This window comes from Dicentrarchus labrax, unplaced genomic scaffold (assembly GCF_905237075.1).
Source record: "Dicentrarchus labrax unplaced genomic scaffold, dlabrax2021, whole genome shotgun sequence".
In the NCBI taxonomy this organism is placed as follows: Eukaryota; Metazoa; Chordata; class Actinopteri; family Moronidae; genus Dicentrarchus; species Dicentrarchus labrax.
The window spans coordinates 7,234,535-7,257,450 of record NW_026136707.1 but is presented as its reverse complement, the minus strand read 5'-3'; the positions used below and the strand labels follow the sequence as shown (position 1 = coordinate 7,257,450).

General features: G+C 40.6%; 1 protein-coding gene across 6 annotated transcripts in view; it reads right to left on the bottom strand.

The window, feature by feature from the left end:
- Nucleotides 1-22,916, bottom strand: part of map7d1a (MAP7 domain containing 1a) — a 40,137-nt gene that overhangs the window by 2,898 nt on the left and 14,323 nt on the right. The window contains exons 2-18 of one of the 6 annotated variants that reach the window (XM_051407136.1): nucleotides 22,637-22,843; nucleotides 18,576-18,644; nucleotides 17,705-17,725; nucleotides 14,362-14,525; nucleotides 13,966-14,077; nucleotides 11,391-11,495; nucleotides 9,933-10,055; nucleotides 9,674-9,819; nucleotides 9,160-9,290; nucleotides 7,448-7,686; nucleotides 6,095-6,377; nucleotides 5,160-5,340; nucleotides 4,099-4,203; nucleotides 2,025-2,075; nucleotides 1,879-1,939; nucleotides 613-694; nucleotides 24-259 (exon numbers count right to left, since the gene is read on the bottom strand). In XM_051407136.1, coding sequence (XP_051263096.1) covers nucleotides 24-259; nucleotides 613-694; nucleotides 1,879-1,939; nucleotides 2,025-2,075; nucleotides 4,099-4,203; nucleotides 5,160-5,340; nucleotides 6,095-6,377; nucleotides 7,448-7,686; nucleotides 9,160-9,290; nucleotides 9,674-9,819; nucleotides 9,933-10,055; nucleotides 11,391-11,495; nucleotides 13,966-14,077; nucleotides 14,362-14,525; nucleotides 17,705-17,725; nucleotides 18,576-18,644; nucleotides 22,637-22,843 — 2,316 coding nt within the window. Of the gene's footprint in view, nucleotides 1-23; nucleotides 263-612; nucleotides 695-1,878; nucleotides 1,940-2,024; nucleotides 2,076-4,098; nucleotides 4,204-5,159; nucleotides 5,341-6,094; nucleotides 6,378-7,447; nucleotides 7,687-9,159; nucleotides 9,291-9,673; nucleotides 9,820-9,932; nucleotides 10,056-11,390; nucleotides 11,496-13,965; nucleotides 14,078-14,361; nucleotides 14,526-17,704; nucleotides 17,726-18,575; nucleotides 18,645-22,636; nucleotides 22,844-22,916 lie in introns of all 6 variants that reach the window. The other 5 variants (XM_051407141.1, XM_051407135.1, XM_051407139.1 and 2 more) reach the window with 5 other exon arrangements.

The window sequence follows — 22,916 nt, the reverse complement described above, 5'->3', positions numbered from 1 at the left end:
TAAAGCAGTTTGTAACTCTGTACCTGCAACATGCTGAGGCTTCATAGGGCCTGCCTTTTTCATGAATGAATCCTCACTCTCAAATGTGAGGATCGGCTCGGTGGCCATGCTGGTCTCAGACTTATCCCGTGCTCCATTGGTAGTGTTGCCGTGATTCGTGAGATGGATGATATCACCGAAGTGGGCAGTGTCTCCTTTAGTGGATAGACCATTTTCATGTCTTGGAGGCTGGACCCCATTGACCACTTGGACTGAGGGGCTGCTAGAGAGGGGAGACACATAGCAGAATATGGATATAATTATGACGGGTCAGAGTGACTCATACAATAAATGAGGCATTCCACCACCGTCCAATTACAGGAGTCTTTTAAAATCTACTCCAAGAAACGTGTTCAAATACAAAGAGTAAACATTTCAAGAAACCAGATCATTCTCCCAGTATGTCAGTTGTTTACTGTGGGCCTGAATTGTGTGGCTCCTTGTGTTTTCCGCTGAGGTTTACAACAGCAACATTCAACTCCTGGCTTATTTTTCTGGCACACAAGTTTTACACTGTTCATGGTGGTCTTGCATCAATATAAGCACAAAGGAACTTTCAAATACATTTTTTACCTTTCTTTGACATTGGTCTGTCCATTTTCTGTAATGTTATTGGGCAGGTTGGCCTCAGGCTTTGGCTGATATTCAGTAGATGCTAGAGGAAACAAAGTATAACAGCCATTTATCCAGTCAGTGTAAACCATGGACACCAACATGATCACACACATTCAACATCCGAACATACCCTCCATGATCAACCACAGGGTGAAAAACACCATTAATGATCAAATAATAATTAATTAATAATATAATTTAATAGGTATCGGGATGGAAAGGGATGCTAAATTTTCAAAGGGCAACTTGCCTAGTCCAGATCCCCCTAACTCAGCTCTGCTGAGGACATTGCTGTGGTTGAGACAGATCTCCACACCCCTGACTAGAATGGAGGCACGCCTGCCAGGCCTCCGACCACATCAGTGGCTGGCTAATGTCTTCCTGCACTGGGGAACTTTGCCACAAACAGCATATCTCCAAGACCACATTGATCTCCTTCATCTACTGTACATGACGTGGAAGCTTAGACAAAGAGGGTGTTCAAGTTATATGCTTCTTAAAATAGTTGTGTTACAACAGAATTTTTCCACAATTAGAAGTTGTGGGAAGAGTGGATAAGAGTAAGGCCTTTGCTACATAACGTGTCCTTAAATTATTACTTGTGTCAAAAGTAAATGTCTGATAACTGTTGCAGGCTGAGCCCACTTTTCCTCTCTAACTCCCTCAGTCCCACAGCTTGGACAACAAGCAAGCACACATGGGTCCTGTTGTACAGAGAAGAAGAACTCAAACTGCAGCTGTACAGGATATGAGACAGAGTTATTATCATATAACCCTTTTACACAAAATGCTCCGATGTGAAGCTGACTCATGGAAAATGAGGACAAACTACAACAAATATCTGTGTTTTGTTTTTTCTACCATATGGAAGAGGTATAAGAAGAAGAGGAGAGATCAGCCTAAAGGTGGTATTAAAAGTAAAATGAGTTAATCTACAATAAAATGAGTCAGACACTGACTAAAATGTACTATGTAGCTCATGTGGATTTGCTAATTAAAGATGTAAGAATCCACTTCTAAGTGGATTCCTGAAGCCAGCTGGGCACAAAGCATCCACTTTGTTTTAAGTGGATAACACAGATAACACATTAATGGTAGGTTAGGTAAGACAGTTACCCCGTCAATGATTCCTAGATTAAAGGCTTGTAGTGTTTAATGATTTTCATCCATCACTTGAGAGTGCTTTGTAAGAGGCAGCCTAGTTCAGACTGATGTTCAGCTTACCTTTACTGCTCTCTGCCTCCTTGTCATTGACGTGTGCAAGAGGGGAGGACTTTGTCTCTTTCTGTGAAGAACAGAGATGTTTTCAGTCATTTTTAATTGTAAAGTTAAAGGTTTGGCATGTTGGTTGGGTTAAAACTGAACAGTACCTTGTCGCCTCCATCTGTTTTGCGTGTCCTCTTCATGATCTCCTCCAGACGCTGAGAAAGAAAGAAAGGAATAAGAACAAGGAGAATGCCACATGTTTGTATACTTTCTATGCCAACACAGTGAAGGATCAGAACAGATGTGTTTATATAGTTAAGAAATAAAGGTTTCGCTTTTCATAACAGCAATCAAATGTGGAAGTCATTAATATGACATCTGCAAGAAAATAGCATTATTAAACTTTAGTTTAAAATGGGTTAGGTTTAGTGGGCTAGACTGAGCCCACACACCTTGTTAGACTTAGGTTTTACATTTTGCTGTTCTTTGCTTCTCTTCACCAGTGAAAAAGGATTTCCTGTCTCTTGTATCTAAGGCTGTTATGCTTGAGGTGAATGCAGAGTCGAGCTGAGGCCCTTATGTCTCCAGGTTGAGTGCTGTGTCAATAGTGATGAAGCAGCACTTGTGTATTCAGCTGGAACACCAGCGTAGGATGGTCGAACAGTGAACAGTAGAATAGAGGAAACACAGCAAGTCTGGACTATACAGCACTAATATGCAAACAATTTTGTGAGGCTAATTTGTATGCATAGAAGGCAGAAAAAACAACCTTCATTTTAAGGACACAGCTAGATGGAGACAGCGGGACGATAACTGCAGCTGCCACTCATAAAAAGTGAAGCCCTTTTAAGATCCAAAATTATTCATGGACAGCTCACACACTCATGGCTTTGGCATCTAGTCTGGCTGCAAAACCTCTGCCTCTAGATTAAAGATTCCTGTGTGTCTTATATGTTGCTTTGTTGCTCTTCATTATACTTTCAACCACCTTTGCTTGCTGATCACAAATTCCACTTTGTTGAGGTTTAACAACAGTGGGCCAGTCAGTTTTGGTAGAAGTCAGTCACTAACAGTGTGTTGTGCAGTGTAACTAAAAAGCAAGACTTTGGGGCAGAGGACATGGTGTTCTTGTGGGCTAATTCGAGGAAGGAGCCAGGCTTGGGTTGGCTGAGCCAGACCTGGCACGCCTAAATAAGAGCCTTTGACACATGGAGAGAAGATGAGGAGAGGGAAAGAAAGGCTTAGCTAGCATACAGAGGCATGAGCTTACTGTAGATGTGGGTGGTGTACTTGTGTAGATGGCCATTGTCACAGAACACAAACACACGCATGTATAAAGATCAGCACAAATCCACACACAGATGACTGGCACAGAAAGGTCTCCATTATTAGTGTTTATATATAGCTTCATGCTCACACACAGTCTAAGCCCTATTGAATCATGGCATGCAGACAGCCAATCCAGGATAAGCCAAAAACATCATTCATCTTGGTTTCAGGGACTCAACTTTCAAGCCTGCTTTTGTCATGTCAAACGGCAAACCACAGTGAACATACCCCAGAACATAATACCTCCAGTGAGGGAGGAGAGCTTATTGTAACCTGACTACAAAATTAAATTTGTGTTACTCTGAGATGTATGCAGTTGATAGGACAGCCAGGACTTTTACTCCTTTCAATCAATCACTTTAGAGCTTTTTAAAAGAGCCAGTGTGGAAGATTTAGTGGCATCTAGTGGTGAAGTTTCAGATTGCAACTAACTGAACACCACTGGCGTCTATATTGGATGACCTGGGAATGAGAACAGGCTGTGAATTGTGTCGGAGAAACTACAACGTCTGGTTTATCCATTCAGGGCTACTGTAGAAAAATAGTGGTTCAACATGGTGGCCTGCACAGAATGCGATCTGCAGAAAAGACGGCTTACTCTAAGGTAATAAAAACACGATTTCTACATACAGGTGATTAAACACTAATGAAAACATACCAATCAATATTATATTGTGACATTTCTGCCATTATATCCTCCTAAATGTTACACACTGGACCTTTTAAGGTTGTTTTCTTTCCAAAAACATCTATGTAAAGATTTTCAACTTTCTTTATGGTCTATCAAGAAAGAACTGTAAATGAAATTTCTACTTCAATTATTTAAAAAATTTGCATTTCCATTGTGAAATTGTGACATTAAAACCTGTCTGAAAGAACAATGATGCAAGGACAGATGTGTTGCCCTACCCTTTTCCTCTCCAGCCTTTCCTGCTCCTCCTTCTGGAAGTGTTTCTCCCTCTCCAGACGCTGCTTCTCCGCCTCCTCCCGGGCTTTAGCTTCAGCCTCTTCTTTCTGAAACACACACAGGCGAGAATCCAACCACAATTTTAATGCAGAAGGGGGAAAAAAACTCAGCCAAAATAACATGCCTTTTACGTAACAAGGGTGTGGTTGCTCACTGCAATTATTGTTTACAGCCACAAAAGGGATATTTTCCTGTACCTTTGAGCCAAATAGATCTATTTTCAACATTTACAGCCTCGTGAGGATCACTCAAAGTGAAATACAATACTTTTCCTTTGCATAATTATATTGGATCGTGTTTAACCACATATTCCACTTTTGTGAAAGACCACAAGGGGGTGGCAAAGCGTATGTGCTGGATAACAGACCTTTCCAGAGATAGGACAGTGCCAGTGCTGATCATGTTACAGGTCTACACGACAAACAAATACTCTATTGAACAGCCACATTTCATGTTTCATTGGATCTGTGTTTCTACTAATAAAGCATCCTTCTCCTCTGCTTCTCCCCAGCAACATCGCCAAATACAGGAGGAGTCAATATTGCTCGTAATGGATGTTTGACCAACTGAAAAGTAAAAAGGGCATATTGACTGTAGCTACCGGCCCACCAGTTCGGATTAATATTTGCTTAAGAACAACAACATCCCACTAATGTAGAAAATACTGGACCTGAAAAAAATACTGAAAAAAAGGTCCGTGTGAGGTGAGCAGCTGAGCTGAAACAATAAACAAGTGGCACTGAAAAACAGAAGATAGGACAGAGTGATAAGTTTGTGGTGTGATGGGCAAAGTGCCTGGGAATGATGTGAGGATACAGTGAGTGTGTCTTGACCTTTACTCGAAAGGCAGTTATAACTGTCACCTGGTGTTTGATGGTGTTTGTCCTTTCATCCTTATCTGACTAACCAGACCAGTCCACTGCACCACATTAACGCCCAACCTCACTAACAACTTCCATTTTAGGTGCTTTCTCTGCACGCTGGGTGATAACAGTGAGTATACCTGTTTTTGCAGGCGGAGGTTCTCCTCCTGCTCGGCTTTGGCTCTCTCCTGAGCCTCCTTCTCCTCCTGCAGGCGCTGGGCTTCGTCCCTCCTCCGCTGTTCCTCAGCCATGGCACGAGCCTCTTCCTCCCTGCATCGCCTCTCCTCCGCCTCCCTCGCTATTCGCTCCTCTCTCAGGATCCTAAAATTAGAGTTTGGGCATAAGGCTGAGGATAAGCGTTTTCTACAAAATCTTATGCCAAAAACTGAATGTGGTAAACAATTTAAAATATAAGTGATTCTATTGATAGGACATTTCCTCTTTAGTTTACGCTATCTCTGTTGAGTTTACATTGAAGCACAAGCAACAAGGAACCAAACTATTCAAGGAAATGGAAACAATAACAACTACGATTGCCAACAAGCGATCACAAGCGACTTGATGTGGTTACAATCAGCCAACAAGACTATCAAATGTGTAATGCTTGCACACACGGGCAGTGTTGAATGAGGTCTCATTCATTCATAATGTATGGAGCCTTCCTGTTTAGTTTTACTCATGTCTTTTTCATTTATTTCATTGGAAATAGCTAAATGTCATTTTGTAACATAAAGCTACAGCAGCATATTCTGCACTAACCTACACTAATTCTTTATATCTGATGGTGACAATGCAAATTTTAATACTGGTTCTTGTCGACTATATGACCTTCTGTACAATTATTGAGATGACTGACGGAGAAAGAAAGTAATAGTATAGTTATTAGTTAAAAGACCAAACCCCTAAGTGGGAGCTCCGCTTGGGAATTACTGTCATTCAGCATGGACACAGACATGTTTAAAACTCCTTTTTTCTCTCGCACAGTGAAAAAACATGACAGATCTTTGACTATGCAAGGTCAACACTGTGCTGACCCTCTGTGGTTGTGTTTTGAGGCATATTAAAACCCACTGACTTCTCCTTTTCCTCCTGTTCGCGGCGCTCCTGCTCATCCTTCTCCCTCTGCTCTCGGGCCTGTCGCCGTTTCTCTGCCAGGATGCGAGCCGCTTCTTCTGGGTCGTTGGTGCCTGCCATGGGCTTGGCTGATGGAGAGGGTGCAGGTGATGCTGCAGGGACAGACGGAGCAGAGTGGACTGGCTCAGGTGAGGGGGAGGCTGCAGTGGTTGTGACTAGCGTGCTCGGTGCATTGGTTGAGGAAGCGGCTGAGGATACTGCGATGGCAGGTACCACGGGGGAACCTAAAATAGTGATAACACGTGTCACAGAAGAGACAATAGTGCACAGATCTTGGGCTGTGTAACTTAATAAAAACCTTTTAATGCAATTATTTATGCTTCCCTGCAAGTAACGACTTTTTAAAGTGGTGCCTATTGATCATTATTAACAACATGTTCAACCACAGCTTTTTCTCTTCACATGCACTGGGAAACATTCTGTCCCCAGCAACTGGATATTGTAAACAGCCATAGCTTCAGCCTAAGAACTTGGTAATTACATAATTAAGGCTGATTGGTACAGCCTCTTAGTGCTCTGTGTAAGCAGGCACAGACAATGCAGCTGTGTGTGGCTCACTAAATACATTCCCTTTGTTTTCATGGCTAATTAAATCTGATGGTAATCTCTGCCTATTGCTTCTTGAAAGAAATACAGACTTTCCAGAGGCTCATTTGTTTTTTCCATTAAATCCATTCTCGTGGCAAGTCACAGGAAAAGACAGAGCCAGACAGTGAAGAACTCATGAATCTCTAAAACATTATTGAAAAAAATACAGTATGACTAAGCCGTGGGGGGAAGCTACCCAAAATCCAGATGTGCTATATCGTAGCATTGTACAAATAAGACAGTCGATCACTGGGATGAGAAATTGCATCAAAATGCTGATTATTGTGCAGTATATAGTATAAAAAGAAGAAAGAAAACTCAAGGTCCACTTACTGTCTTGTTCCACAGTCATCACATGACCTAATTATTGAACTCACTTTTTCACACTTAGTTTATGTCAACTGAGCAAACTCAATCTACTGATGAAGCTTGTGAGGTGCAGTTGAAAGCTCTGGCAAAAGCTTGTAATTAGATCTTGAATTAAGATATTTTTTGTCAAACTACTTTTCCCAAGGTTAAGCAGGAACTTGCTCTTATTTGTACTATTTTTATACCTGGAACAGTTCCTGAGTGTAGGGAGTTTTCTGTGATGGAAACGCCCTATGAAACTATGAACAGACAGTCTAGACTAATGCTCGTTGAGCTTTTCAAGCCAGTACAGTCCAGTCAGGAAAAATCACCATTAAAAACTGTTTTTTGTACTCACTCTTTCTCTCCTCAGGGGTAGCGGGCCTGCGAGGTTCCTTCACTCTTTCAAGTGTAACAGGGGAGGAGGTGCGGTGGTCTATCCTGGCAGGGGTCCTGGCTCTTTTGGGCCGACCTTTAGGAGTCGACGGGCTTCCACGTGCGGATGGAGGCTTGGGGGAGGCAGCAGGGCTGGGAGAGGCTGTCCTGCCCTTAGGCGTGGCTGGGGATGATGGCCGTTGTCTTGATAAAGGACTGGGACTGGAACAAAAGAAATACAGGTGTAAAATATGAGACTAATGTGAAACTATGTATATTTACACCAAGTTGGACATATTATTCTTTCAGACCTGGGCTGGAATGTTTAAAATGGCACATGTCCTAAAGAAACCTTACTTTAGCAAACAGGTTCACGGCAGACAAAGCACTCAAACATTGCATCACCCTTAAAGTGCATTATCAGTCAGCATCCCAGCTACACACAGGCAATGCAACACTTGAAGGGAAACATCCATTATGCTGAGGCAGAAGTTTTCTTTCCTCTAGGCCTCTGGCGCTGACAGCTCTGCCAAGCTCTGTTGCCTTTTTGTTGAGTCAAAATAACTTTTTTTCTCCTATTCCATCCCCTCTGTCATGGATGTCATTTATTTCAGTGGCCTGGGGATAAGAGAGGAAGTGACCACTCATCCTGGGATATTTCTCTCAGTGCCTTCACTCAAACAGAGCCTGACATATGCAGTCATTATAATGCAGACGTTAACATGGTCGCTCTGGCTAACCCATCTGCTGACCAGAAACAAACTGTGGGTCAAGGGGATGTAAGGTTAACCTTGTTTCCAATTCTGTTTTAGTGACCATGTCTGTATAAATATCAAAAACACAGCTATGTATTCAGCCTTGGCCTCCATGATTTAAGACTACAAATAACAATTATTTGCATGATTGATCAACCTTCCCATTAGCTTCACAACTGATCATTTTGTACTGTATAGAAAATGCCCATTATAATTTCCATTAATCTACGATTGATAGAAGATGGAGATCTTCAATCGTCTTGTTTCATATAATCAACATTACAAAATAGAGATATTTGCTTAACAAATAGGTAGAAGAGCAGCAAATCATCACACGTGAGAAGCTGGAACTAGAAATAAATATTTAATTGAAGATTTTGAAATGATTAATTGCTTTTCAAAATAGTTTCTGATTAATTTACTGTCAACAGATTTAGTTAACAGATTAATCAACTAAGTCTTTCAGCTCTACTGTGCTTAAATCTAGAGCTTGTACGACACGATAAACTGATGACTGACAATCATTTGCTTTTTATAATTGACTGCAAAATTCTTGTAAAATGGATAGCCTTTGGTTTTGGACTCTGTTTTTTTACATTTGTACACTAAATTTTTAACTGCTTAACTGAAAAAAACATACTTTCTAAATTAATTAATTGGTTATGAAAATAATTGTATGTTGCAGCCATAAAAATATTAATTGTCCATAGGGTGAAAAATAGGGTGAGTGACTAACAGCAGTAGCTGTAATGGCTCATAGGCTTTGTTAAATGTGTAAACATGACAATTTATCATCATAAATAGAGGTCTGGTAGATGAAATTAGTAACCAGGTTGGTGGTAAATATGACACAAGTAAGGAAAAAGGTAACCAAAATGAACCTACAGATTATAAACCGAACTGAATTGGAAGTAAAAATAAATATGCATGTATGTTTTACCTTGGATCAGCTCTGTGTCTCATGCTTGGTAGAGACTGTCTCTTCTTAAGCACCTTTTCCTTAGTGATGGCACTTTTCTCCTTCTCATTCTCCCGTTCCTTGTCTTTCTTTTCTTTCTTGTTTTTGTCCATCTGTATGACATGAGGATGAAAAAACGTTAACATTTTCAGACAAAATTCAACAAAATATAAATTTTTCATGTGCATTTAAAAAATAACTAATAAAAACTGAAAATAAGAAAAGTGCACTGCAGGTCGTTATACAACGAGCAAAACATGGGCTCTTTTCCTGCACTCTATTTGTGAAAGTTTGTCAATAACAGTACAACAGTCAGGTGAATGGTAAACCCACACAATCAGCTGTTAGGAATTTCAGGGCTGTTTAGTTGTGCTCTTTTTGTGGAAAACGGCTTACTTATTATTACATACGTTTCTTGATGTCTAGCCTTGTTGTAACTGTCTGACGACAGTCAGAGAAGACCGTCAAAGGGCAAAAGCTAATTGGGCAGACTTACAGGTGTGGAGCTCCGTCTGTGTTGGCGTTGGGTGATGTCTGGTGTGCTGGATGTCACTCTCCAGCGATCGGAGCAGCGGTGGTGGGGCTGGTGGGCGCACAAGGTAAGGGGACTAGCAGAAGCCGAACGGGGGCAGAGAGGAGATTCTGAGGAGTAAAGAGACATACAATTAAAGCTTGCCAACATTCATACAGAAGCCTTATTTTAATGGCTTTACTATGAGACAGAAACTGTTGTTAATCCATTTCTTTCAACTTACGGCCATCTTTGCCATTGTTGAGTACACTGGCAGCACTGCGGCTCCTAGCGAGGAAAGACAGCGTTGGCGTCATCAGCCGGTCAACTATACTGCTCTCCCATGGACTCAGTGCAAGGTTACGTGCTGCAGGTGGGAAAAACAGATTGAAATTGATAAGAAAACATACATTCATCAACGATATGTCTTAAATGAATGTCCTCAGTTGAACCAGAACTTTGCTGTAAACACCCATGATCAAACCTGAAATATTAACAGGAACTTTAAGGCCCATTTAAAATCAGTCACTGCAGAATTCTCTCCTTTATTACACACATACTAAAATAAAGTCTAAGATTTATGACCCAAAGAAAATAAAACAAGAAATTTATTCAGGTTATGCCTTACACATAGCAATGTGTCTCTACAAGCTATAAAGATCAAATGCACAAAAGCCCAATAACACACCTCAGTGCCACCCAAACAGAGATTTTAAGAGAAAGAAAATGAGCTCAGTAAATGTGTGTAATAACCCTGGGCTGTAGTGGTACCACCCAAGAGGTAGAGAGAGTTATTTGAAATGCTTGTCTAGACAGTGAGTCAGTTATTTATAACCACAGCCTTGAGCATACAGGCAGAAAAGAAGAATAGTGGAGAGTCATCGATATTTATTTGGGTAAGACACCTTCTTCTTTGCTTTAAGGCGCAGGAGGAGGTGAATGTTCACAGACAGGGTGTGTAATTATCTTGGGGAGGAGAGGAGAGCAACAAGAAGGATAGATAGTTACCCATCTATTTTTTCCAGCAGCACAGAGGAACAGTACCTGCTACAGGGAGTTTTCAGAATACATTATCTCCTGAAAAATGCTGACTCACTCACTAACTTCACCTTTTTTTTTTTTTCAAACTCAGACATTTCTCCCTCATTGCAGAGGTACACCGTGTCCTGGTTAGCTTTCTAGGTGCACTCACCCAAAGCACGAAGAAAGGTTGATTCAAAGAAATATTTGTAATTTATAAACCACACCCATCTCCATGCCAATCAAAGCATTCAAGACCATAAAAAAAAAAACATCTCATATCCATTATGTAATGATGAAAATTGGCACAAAAGGATCAGTTTAACTGGGAAAACACATGAAATGGCCACCACACAATGAACCAACCAAAGGACAGTAAAAAAGACAGCAAAACAAAATATGAACACTGTACATAACCCACATTACAATACGAGCATGCAGAGCATGTCAAACAACCCATGACCCAAATTCTGGAGAGTAAAATTAAAAAAAAGAACTCAGTGGTTTTGGAAGATGGAAATGGATCAGCTGTCAACCATCAAGCACAAGAGAAGGACTGAAATCAGAAAGGGGAAGAACTGAAAAAAAGAGGACAATGATGGACGGGTTCGGAGGTGTTGGCGGTGGCAGAGTGATGGACACAAATCAACGGGAAGGAGGGGCATTCCAGATGTTGCCTTACTTCTGCTGGGGGAGTTCCAGAGCGTGGCGGAGGACTTGGACAGTCGCTTGTTTATAACAGAGTCCACGTGTTTGGGAAGGTTGACCGTTGACACAGAGCATCTGCCTAAGAAGCCAAGAGAGCGCCACACAGATGTTCACACAAGTCACATGGTTGAGAGGAAGAATGGGACCTTCTGTGGCGTCATGCGTTACGGTCGAATGATGCCTTTACAAACACACACCCACACGCTGTTAACTAACGGATCTGTAACATGAGCAATTCCCCATTAAAGCAAATTCCTGTGTGCTGAACGTGTATATAATACGTCCACTTCTTTACAGTCTGCTAGCCTGTAAGTGTGTAGGTGGGCATCTGTGTCTCTTAATGTCTCAAAGGCTACACTTTTTAAAGGGTCAGTTCACCCAAATGACAAAACCACTTATTTTCTCACTTAATCACTTGCAGTATTTAGCATTGCAGGTTTATTTGCCCAGGTTTTGGGATATACTATAAAAAATTATACACTATTTTTATAGTACTTTTAACAATTAAAATAATAAAAACAAGATATTTGTCAATGAGATATTTGCCTAAACCTCAATACAATTGAGGTGAATGGAATTTAGGCGTTTATGAAATGTTCATCAGCAACATTTCTTTACATAAACAGCGTTCCCATTACTCTCCAAAAAGTTTCCACTGGCACTAGTTCTTTGCTATAGAGGTTTGTGGATTATCCAAAGTAACTGGGACATCTTTTGTTGCTAATACATTTTTTAAATGTAATTTTTAATGCTTTGATCACGCCAAACTAAATTCCATTCAACTCCATTCAGGTAAGTGAGAAAGTACATTAGCTGAAATGGTGTAACAGCCCTTATAAAAAGGTTCTTCTTAAAAGGCCACATAAAAGTATAAACAAAGGTTTATGCCTACTTCACAAAAATACAATCCCAAAAAAGCATATCAACCACACCAAAGAAGAACCTTTAAAACATCTTTCAAAGCTACCAACACACGCAATGAACAAGAAAAGATGACTCAAAATAATCTTAACAACCAAACAAGTGTTGGAAAGAGGCTGCGGGGAAACATATACTCCATTACAAGGTTGATGACGTGAACTGGCACTTTATAAAGGCCAAAAACTTGAATCCTTAAGACCATTCATGTGCAATACTTGCATCTATCCCAAGTCTATATCCTTTTTAATACACTGCAATCAACACTGTGCTCTTTTCCCAAATGTCATCAGACATGATGCAGAGAACCTAATGGTAACGGAGGTTCAGTATTAAAGCAGACTGTGTCTTTTTAAGCAGTGGATGAGGCAGTATGCACTTTTGACAGAAGCCAAGACGGGTACTTTGGAACATTTCCTAAGTAACATCCCAAACTCTCAGCTATTCCACTGCAGCCTGTTTAGGCTTGTTTACTTCCATCATCTGACAGACGGCAGGCTGGTGAAGGAGGAAGGAAGTGAGAGATTGATTAAAGAGTCAATAATTCCCCTGGCATATGGCAGAGGCGATTACATGACATAAGACAGAACTAGGAACTCTTCAGATTTAGAGCTTCAAGTCACATATGGCACAAAGGGACAGAAGCGTCCATCAAGCTGCATGGTTAAAACATCATTTCTACAGTGTTATGTAGCCTCTGCAGTCATTGCAGACTCTGGATATATCAGCGGTCAGGACATTTATCAATTCAAATTACGCATTATTTGACAACATGCTGGTCAATAAAACCGAGCTTACTGCAACTGCTGCAATAAAGCAGCTGAACACGTTTTCACTTTGTGCGATCAATACAGTCTGGTCACGATTAGAGACTAATGATGCTGAAGTAATGTTTAAAAAGCAAACAGCCAGCTAGGACAGAGCTACAGTAGCTAAAAAAAAATCTGAGAAAATTGTGTTGATGGAGAAGTGTGACGGATGTAGAAAAGACACATCAGATTAAGATATGACAAAGCAAACCTCCGGTGCTGTCCAAATTTTTTGGGCAGCATTCCTGACTGTGCACCTGCCAACGTCTTATTCTATCCCCAGCAGTGAGCATGAAACACTGTACACCTGACTAAGCCATCTATGTTGCAAAAAAAAGAAAATGAAATTGAGATGCTCACTATCTTCTGACATTTTACAGACAAAATGATTCATTGAAAAACGACATTCAATAATGAAAATAATTAAAAATTCTTCCTTTACAAATCTATGACAGCACAATGATGACAACTGATGGACAAGCCTAATGTCCCTTTAACGCAAAAAGAAACCTCTGCAAAGACATTAGTCAGCTGTAATGATCCTCATTGAAAACTGAGCTGCATGACAGCAAACCTTTGTTAAAATAATTTTCCTCTAATGGACATGAGAGGTTAATGGCAGAGAAACTCAAGAACCAGTAATGACAAATAAAAACCTCAACGGACAGAATGTATAGCCAGTAAAAGTGGTTGTATGTTATCCAGCAGGATAACTTAACCCAACTGCCTCATATTAGCGATATGAATCTTTGGTGATTACAAGGGAGTCTTTCAGGTGTTATTTTAGGAGGATGTTTATCCAGATTGGATCAGTACACTCACTTTCTTTCTGGCTGGAGTTCTGACTTAGAGCGCCAGCCCAGGACCACCTTTGCTGGCGGATTTCTGCCCACGTCTTCTTGGTTGACCTGTGGATGGCTGCCTCATAGCGCTCCTGAAAGGATACAGGAATAGATATCAGGCATTTTCAATATCTCACCCATCAAAGGCATGACACATTGCAGAACTGGGTGGCATCCTGAAAAGCCTGGATTCAAGCACCTAGCCCTGCTTAAGTGACCTTGAGCAAAATCCTAGATTCCCTCATCCGCAATTGACCCTGTTCAGCTGCCATTCCAGTGAGGGAAGGCATTGATTTCACCTCTGGGTATTAATGCAAAAGTACAACACTATCAAACAAACAATTAATGGATTATTTGTGTTCTCATCCAAACGTACTTTATTTTTTTCCAGTTTCTGTTTCTGTCTCTCCTCCAGGGTGGCTCGCCGTTTTTCTGCCTTGATTCGCTGTTGCTCGAGCTTCCTGCGGCGCTCCTCCAGCTGCTGCTCCCTCAGCTGCCGTGCCTTCTCCTCCTTCTCCAGCCACTGGGTCTTTTTAGCAGCTAAGATGTGACAGAAATCACAGTCAAGACAGTAAGATTTTACCTAAAGATGACTGGACAAAGGAGCCATCTCTCTCTCAGAATACTGTAGGTATAGTACGCATTCTGTTTGAAAGGTCTGTATCTGTTTTGAGTTATAGGTTGGAGATTTTCAAGAAAAAAAATCAAGGCTCTTCTGAAGTTTACTTTAAATCTAAAGCGGCCTTTGAAAAAAAATCTTTTGCCCTTTGCCTCAATCGTGCTTTGTGTTTGGAGATATACATTCAATTATTGACTTTTCCACAGAATACTGCATAATGCAGAGTTAGACAGATACAGTACTTCTTAAGTGACACTTTTATACCACACTAATCGCATCAAACCTCCACGTCAGCTTCAATAAACCACACACTTTGATATGGAAATCGTCGCCTTGTCCCTGAGCCATTCAAAGAGGGCGTAAAGAAGCCTTTTGCAGCTGCCTCTCTGTGTACACAACTCACCATATTTCTTTAAACTACAAAGTAAAACCTCCATGAAGAATCAGCCTCTGCAAGGAGGCAAGGCTTAGTTCTCTAAAGCACTTGATGCAACAAAAGCAACTGGTTGTGGATTTCAGATTATGGGGATGGATCATTGCAGAGATGCTGGAGGCTAGAGTAGTTAAAATTTATTGGGAGGCACACAGCTCGGCTTTTATCTCAGAAGGGAACAGAAAGCTGAGTTATGCCAAGGCACTGCTTGCCAGCACCTTGCGGCATAGAAAATATCTGCTGCAGTGCAAATCTCATCAGCTTGATGCCCTCGATTTGAAAGAAGCCACATCTTTACCTTCCAGTGATACAAAATTGTAGAGATGGTACTGCAAGTTAAGGGCAGTGGGAACTGCTTCATAATTCACTTGTTCACTCAGTGATGAGAGGGAGGTCGAAGCTTCAACCCCATACAAATGCAATGCTTAAGGCTTGCTGAGATGGATTACAGTTTTCCCACATCCATAACATTTCCTCCCTCCTCACAAAGGAAACCTTTAGGTCACATACTTACTGTAAAAAGACTCCACCCACTCTTTCCGAGCACATTCACAAGTCTGTGACAATGTCTGACAGTTGCTGATTGAATATGTTGTGTTTTGGTGGTTTTCCAGACTAAAGGTGCTGGTTGCAAGAAGGAAAATTAACTGGAAACTAGCTGGTAGCTTGGTACTGTCACCAAACTATGTAGAGAGTTGGTCTAAATGAGTTCAGCTCATGATTTTAAATACGTTTCTCAGACTGCTGTTCATCATCAGTCATTTCTGCATGTATGCAGGGGCTTGTGATAGTAACGTGATGAACAAATGTGAAATTCTTAATATGACATTGCTTTAAATGCATTCCTCAACTGGCTCCTGACAGTGATCAGTGCTGACAAGTAGCATTGGGACCTAGTATAGTAAGATCATTAAATAGTCATAAACAGAGCGTTGCTCTAACCCTGGTACATGAAGTATTTATACCATCAAGCCAAAGACAGACAAGGCAGGGGAGTAGCTTCTGTGCAGCTGCAGCCAATTCCCTGATGCAAGTCTTTCACATAACAAGGAACCAACCAGACACAAGCTAGGATGTGTAAGGATTTTCTAATTGTGCCCCTTTTTACTACCGACTAGTACTAGTAGTACTACTGCTGATGGTTGACAAGATCTCTTTCAAGCTCGTATTGTAAGCACGGGCTTTGGCAGGATCTCATCTTTTATCCAGGTCTGACTGAGAGTATTAGATCAGCCCTATACCATCTGGCATGCCCTGCTGATCGTCCCAATTAGACTGATCCATGGAGTGTGTCAAAGTCATCTTACTGCTGTCGAACACACAGTGGGATTAGACAACATGGCGTTACTGAAAGTACGAGTACGGTAGTTTAAAAAAAAAAATCAGTGACATGATTACGAATTAATTCTATATTTTATTTAGAAACGTCCAAATGTGGTAAATATATTGTGGCCTCAAGTGTTAATATAGATCTGAGAAAACCAAATGAAACTGGGGTCAAGATAACATATTCACACTATTTTATCAATTTCTCTCTAGCTTTAAAAGGTAATAAAGAACATAAACAGGGTATGTCTAGCACTAAGAACCACCCTGACAGTACCCTGTGAGTTTACCATGGCTGAAATGAAAAAAATTCTACGTCGTGAAAATACCATTCTATTCAGCTCTGTAAGTGAACACTAATTTAAATATTTTTGTACTTCATGAAACTTTGAACTGTGTGATTTTGTGTTTGGCAATATAAAGCTGTTTAGATGTAAATTCGCAGCCAAGATAAATCTGGCTGCAAGCGTCTCTAAAACCTCCAATTTCTCCAGTCAGATGGTAATCATAGTAGTTTTGCGGTATGTGGTTCAAACATGTTATCTTTAAATACAAAATCCTCTGTGGTGTGTGTAGTTGGAAACGTGTGGATGGACAAAGTTCAAAGTCAGGGCATGTTACGTCTCCTTATATGTGAAGTGAAAATCTTGACATCAATAATACTTATTTACAGATAGATGATGAATGAGTGTCTATGCCTACATGATTTCAGCAAAAGACACATTAATGATGTTTAGAGAGAGAAAGCTGAAGTTTCTGTGATGACAAAAAAATACAACAAACACGATTTTAAAACAAAGAACACTATGGGGATTAAATGAATGAAACAGCGCTAGGGTTGGGCAATATGACCAAAACTCAATATTGTTGGCAATCCTATATGCACAGTCTTTCACTTGATAATGATGAAACTGATGGTAACGTTTCAGTTATGTTTTTAAGTCTGCTATATATGTTCTAAAAGCATGTTTTTTATATTTTAAATAATAATAATATCTTCATTTATATAGCGCTTATCAAAACAGGCTGAACTACTGAAGAATTAGCACTGGCGCTAAATATTTTAGATGCTACTTTCTTATAAGGTAAGAGGTGAAATCAAGGAGAGATGAGGCCAAAGAATGTGACTCATTATGATTTTTTAGGGGACATACCAACATGAGCTAGGTTGGTCAATGACTCGTAATATCTGCATATTGATATGTTTTCGGTTTATTGCCCAACTCTAGGTAAAACTACTGAACTTCATTAGGTTGAGACATCCAATTTTAACAGAATGATCGAAAAAGGGACATCATCACCACCACCACCACCACCACCACATACACATAGGTGGCTTACCTTGTAACATGCTGAGCTCTTCTGCAGAGGGAAGGGGTGAGAGAGAAGACAGAGGCAACTGTCAATCATGCAAAGCAGTGTACGACCAGCGTATAGCCAAGAGACAATGTGACAGCCATGTGTTAAAAGAAAAAAAAAAAAAAGGAACCGGGCAAAGCAATGCAATTATCAGCTGAAAAAAAGTACAGCCATGTCAACTGTTATGATGGCCAAGTGAAAAGCACTGAAATTTTGCACCAATTGATCAAAGCGCATAAATTCAAGTTGGGTTCAAATGTAGTAGGCTTACATCTTTTGATGACTCAGTGTTGTTGCATGGAGCACATTTCAAACAACGTTAAGTCACGAGAGATATTCATCACACTGCAAAAAGCTGCAACAAGCTGCATGATTGCCAAAATAGTTAACTTTATTAACTACTAAAAGACATTGTACATATTTGTCACTTGTCCAACACTTATTGTCACTGTGAAGAATATCACTATTAAACTCAAATTTTATTAATGTACATTTTAGTGCAGAGGTGAGCTACTGTGCTAATGAGCCAAACCAACAATAAGATAAACAAACAAAATAAATACAATAAGCAAATGTTTTGACACTGCTCCTTTCAGCATGCATGTGGAAAACGAATGCTTACTTGTCTTTGGTAAAATGGTGGCTTGGCTTTTGCTGATTTCAAACACTTTTGTGCAGAAGCTCAAACTACCCTTTTATCCTCCCTGTGCTACATGTGCATGCCATCTGCAGCCTAGAGCCAACCCAGTAGCAACAAAACTTACTCAGTACGACAGCAACCTCTTTCACCCCAACACTAGGGGGAGCTCTCTTCCTATGTATAGACTGATCCTCCCACCCCTTTTCCACTTACCAAGATATTTGGCCTTTTCTTCTCTCCGCTCCTTGGCAAGTTTCTGCCTCTCCTCTGACTTCATGATGTCTGGGTTGAGATTGAAGGGGGGAGGGAGGAGAGAAATATGAAGAGGAAGTGAGAGGTGTTATTCTGTTCTGCTCCATCAGACACAATCACAAACGTTTTTTTAAAAAAAATCATAAATCTCGACAAAAGTTTCCCTGCAGCTCAAAACAAACAATATCCTTTGATCTGCAAAAAGAAATTTGTTCATTTATATTATTTCCATATAAATGAACAACAAAGGTTAAAAAGGTTCTTCCTAAGAATCTAATTAAAGCTGGTTAGTCAAGCTCACCATAGCTGGAATCATTCCTTGAGAGCTATTATGCTGAGACAACATTATAGTCAGTTTTCACAATGTTACATATCCACTATGGTGAAAAGAGAAAAGTGTGTGTCCTATCATTGTTCACTATATCTAAATAGTATTTTATTAGCAAAGCACTTACTACTACCAGAATTACAAAATATTCAAAATTGTGTAAATGTACAATTATTTGTACAGTTGCCTTTCTATCCTCTCTCAACCCTAAACTGACCAGAGGCAGCAATGATGCAGCTGCCCTCTGATAAACATAAATATATGACTAAATGTTTTCTTGTAAAGTCAGAACAGCAGTGGCTTGTAACTTTAAAAATCTCACCACAAGGAAATACATGCCACAAGACAATGACAGGAAACTGGAAATGTCAACATTTCAACACTGATGCTCAACAAATGGCTAAAGCCAATGTGTACTATAATTTCTGGATGAAGAAAAAACACAAAGAACTAATGTTTAAAGGAACATCTTCCCCACATAAAAGCTGCAGCATGTGGCAGCCTCACTAAATCTCCTATGCCATCTGCATGTGGGTGTATGTTTGACTGTGATATGTTATGACTGCAGGGGAACACTTACATGTAGGTCTTCTCTCTGCGACATGTCTGATGTCTGCAAACAGCCCTTTCAAATACCTCAGTGGAACCATTCAGTGAAAAAAAGCCGAAGGGGACAGCAATGCAAACAAACACTGAACGGAGCCATTTCAAGAATTCAAACTGCATGCTCTCGTGATAGCTGGTTGTACTTCCTGAGAAGTCTGAGAGTCTTCCAAAGAATATTTAATTCATCAGGTAGTTGACACGCAGAAAACTAATAACCAGAAATGGCAATAATGATCGATCAATAATAAATATAAGCCCAATTGTCAACTGCAACACAAATATGATTACAGAAAATGTATGCTTTCTCATTACTGATCATTTCATAATACAGAATTGCAGCTGGACAACAGTGTCAGTGCTTCTTTGATAGTGTTTCCCTAAATACAACTTATTTCTGCAGCCCACACAAAAATAATAGTTTGGAATGTGTATTGATCAAAACAGCTACCATGTGAAATCATATATATACACACACCCATCAGCCATAACATTGAGACAACCTGGGCACCCTGGTGGTCAGAATGTTATGCTGCCCCATACACAACAAACTGTTCTGACACCATCAGAACCAGCATTGACTTTTTTTCGCAATTTGAGCTCGTCTGTTTGTACGGAACACACCGGCCAGCCTTCGCTCTCTATATGTACCAATGAGCCTTGGCTCTGGTTCACTGCTATTCCTTCCCTGGAGCACTTTTGATAGGTGCTGACCACTGCAGACCGGGAACACCCCACAAGAGCTGCAGTTTTGGAGATGCTCTGACCCAGTCGTCTAGCCATCACAATTTGGCCCATGTCAATGTAGCTTCTCACGCTGCCCATTTTTCCTGCTTCTAACACATCAACTTTGAGCACAAAATGTTCACTTGCTGCCTAATATATTGCACCCACTAACAGGTGCAATGATAACCAGATTATCAGTGTTATTCACTTCACCTGTCGGTGGTCACAATGTTATGGGTGATTGGTGTATATGTATACACACATTTGAAGTGTACAACTACCACAAATAACAGACACAAGCTACAGTCTTGATCTTTCTTGAGTCTTCACACTACATCATCCCCTTCAATCTTCACAGACCAGATGTTCAACATCAAACACAAAGGAACTCATCCTTCAGCAATGTGTAATGGGGGGAGGCGTGAATCATAAGCACGAAAACAATCTGCCATACAGCCTCCCCTAAGAACAACTCCTGACCCACTTTGATATTTATAGGACTATGGAAAGCCCATGTGCACGGCCTTGGTCAGTGTGATGTGCTGCTGTTTGCAACTCACCACCATGTTAATCATAACGTCACATGCACAAAGCTTCCGAGACAAAAACAGAATGGCCTAGATTAAATGCTGCTAGGTGCTGTGTTTGGGCTCCACACTGTGAACACACACACACACACACACACACACACACACACACACACACACACACACACACACTCTGGCATCTTCTCAAAATGTCACCTCTGTGCAATTTTTTTCGCCTCCAAATTGGGATAGAACAGGAGCAGGGCAGGGTATACTGCATAGACACACATAAGAAACAATAAAGAAAATTTTTACAAAAAGGTTTTCCTCCAACTCAACATACTCAAAAATAACCGTTGAACAACCCTCGACACCACTTACATTAGGAGGTTCTCTTGGACAGAATAAAATCAGGAAAATGTTTGAGATGTGACTAAATATATCTGAGCAGGCCATTACCAGAAGCGTAGGCTCCCAACTGAACTACAAGCCTCACCATTTCTTTTTACTAATTAAGGATCCACAGAGTGCTTTTCATCTTCATTATACCCCTCTGGGTGGTGCAAAACCTCACAAGTAATGAGCTTTACAAAACTGGTGGAAAAGGAACGTGAAGAACAAAAGGGAAGTGTGGTTCATTTTTTGAATCAGGAGACTAAGGACTTAACTGCATATTTCTCTAAAATAGACCAGACTTTGGCAAATAAACATAGACCAGAAAGTCTTAATATAACTGATTAAAGCCATAACAAGGTATTGAAACAGGAAGCATTGTTACAGTTTTGGGAGCAGTTTGGGGCTTTTGGGGGGGGGGGTGTTTATCCCCATCACCTCACGCTAAGGGAATAAAGACCATGACCACAGTGAATGGATTAATGGATAAAGAATAAAGGGGAGAAAGAAAAGAGGCTTACAGTCCAAAAACCCTCAAACATGTTCCTTAGAGTTTGCATGTACTGTTGGCCAGTGAGTTCAAGTGGTGGCATTGTGGAAATAGCTATGGTGCCAGGAGGTCAAACTAAATGCCTTCTTGGCATCAGAGAAATAGGATTCCTATTCAGGTTCCATTTGCCCTCCTTTCATTAGGCACCAGTGCATGGCAGTGATCAGCATTAGCTATCCACTTACCAGGAAAGCCCATTTGTCCATATTGTAGCGGGATATTTTCTTTACTAATTCAATTCTGCTTAAAATCTTTGAGCCCAAAGCTGAGATGTTCTCACATAGCAGCTTCTGTTCCATGCTTGTTCCACACTTAAAGATAAACTGCAGCAGCCCTATTGGATTTAGCTTTGTGTTTGAAAGCATGTGGTCATTATTACTCAGATACTGAAGCATCACCTTGCCTCAAGAGAGCAGACCCAACTCCCGCAGATTGCAGATGTAATTCTGTCAGGCAAGATTCAGCCTTGATTATAAAGTTTTACCTTTAAAAAAAAGGTCCAGTGTGTAACATTTAGGTGGATCTACTGGAAGAAATTGTATACAATATTCATAGATGTTTTTCATAGTGTATAAATCCCCTGAAAATATTAATTGTTGTGTTTTTGTTTGTATCTCCAGAGGGAGCAGGTCCTTATTAATGGAGTCCGCCATGTTCACCACCATGTTTCTACAGTAGCGCAGAATGCAAACAACACTGGCTCTAGATAGGACCTTTCATGAGTTTCCTCAGCCACCGTAGTTTCTCCTGTATGCTTGGAACGAGTTGGGTGTGTGATACACCACTAGATGCCACTAAATCCTACACACTGGACCTTTATACTATATATAAAGGTCTATATACTATATACATGTAATAAAAGTACTTTACAAGAGAAATTTCTGTCTTCCTTTACCTTCCTTCCTTTTCGACCTGGGGACAGGTGATGCAGGTGACCCAGGTGATCGAGGAAGGGTGTCAGATTTTGTGGGGGTAGTCAATCTCCGGTCGGTCTCTTTCTTAGCTGGAGACTCCATTCTTTCTGTAATGTCCGTCTTCGGGGGGCTGCTCTCCCCCTCCGGGTCAGGCCTTGTTGGGTTTGTGTTCGGATCTGAGTGGAGTGCTGGTCGAAGAGAAAGACACAAAATAAATACAAGTAAATGACAAGGTAAAAGGTAAGACAAGCACAGGGATAG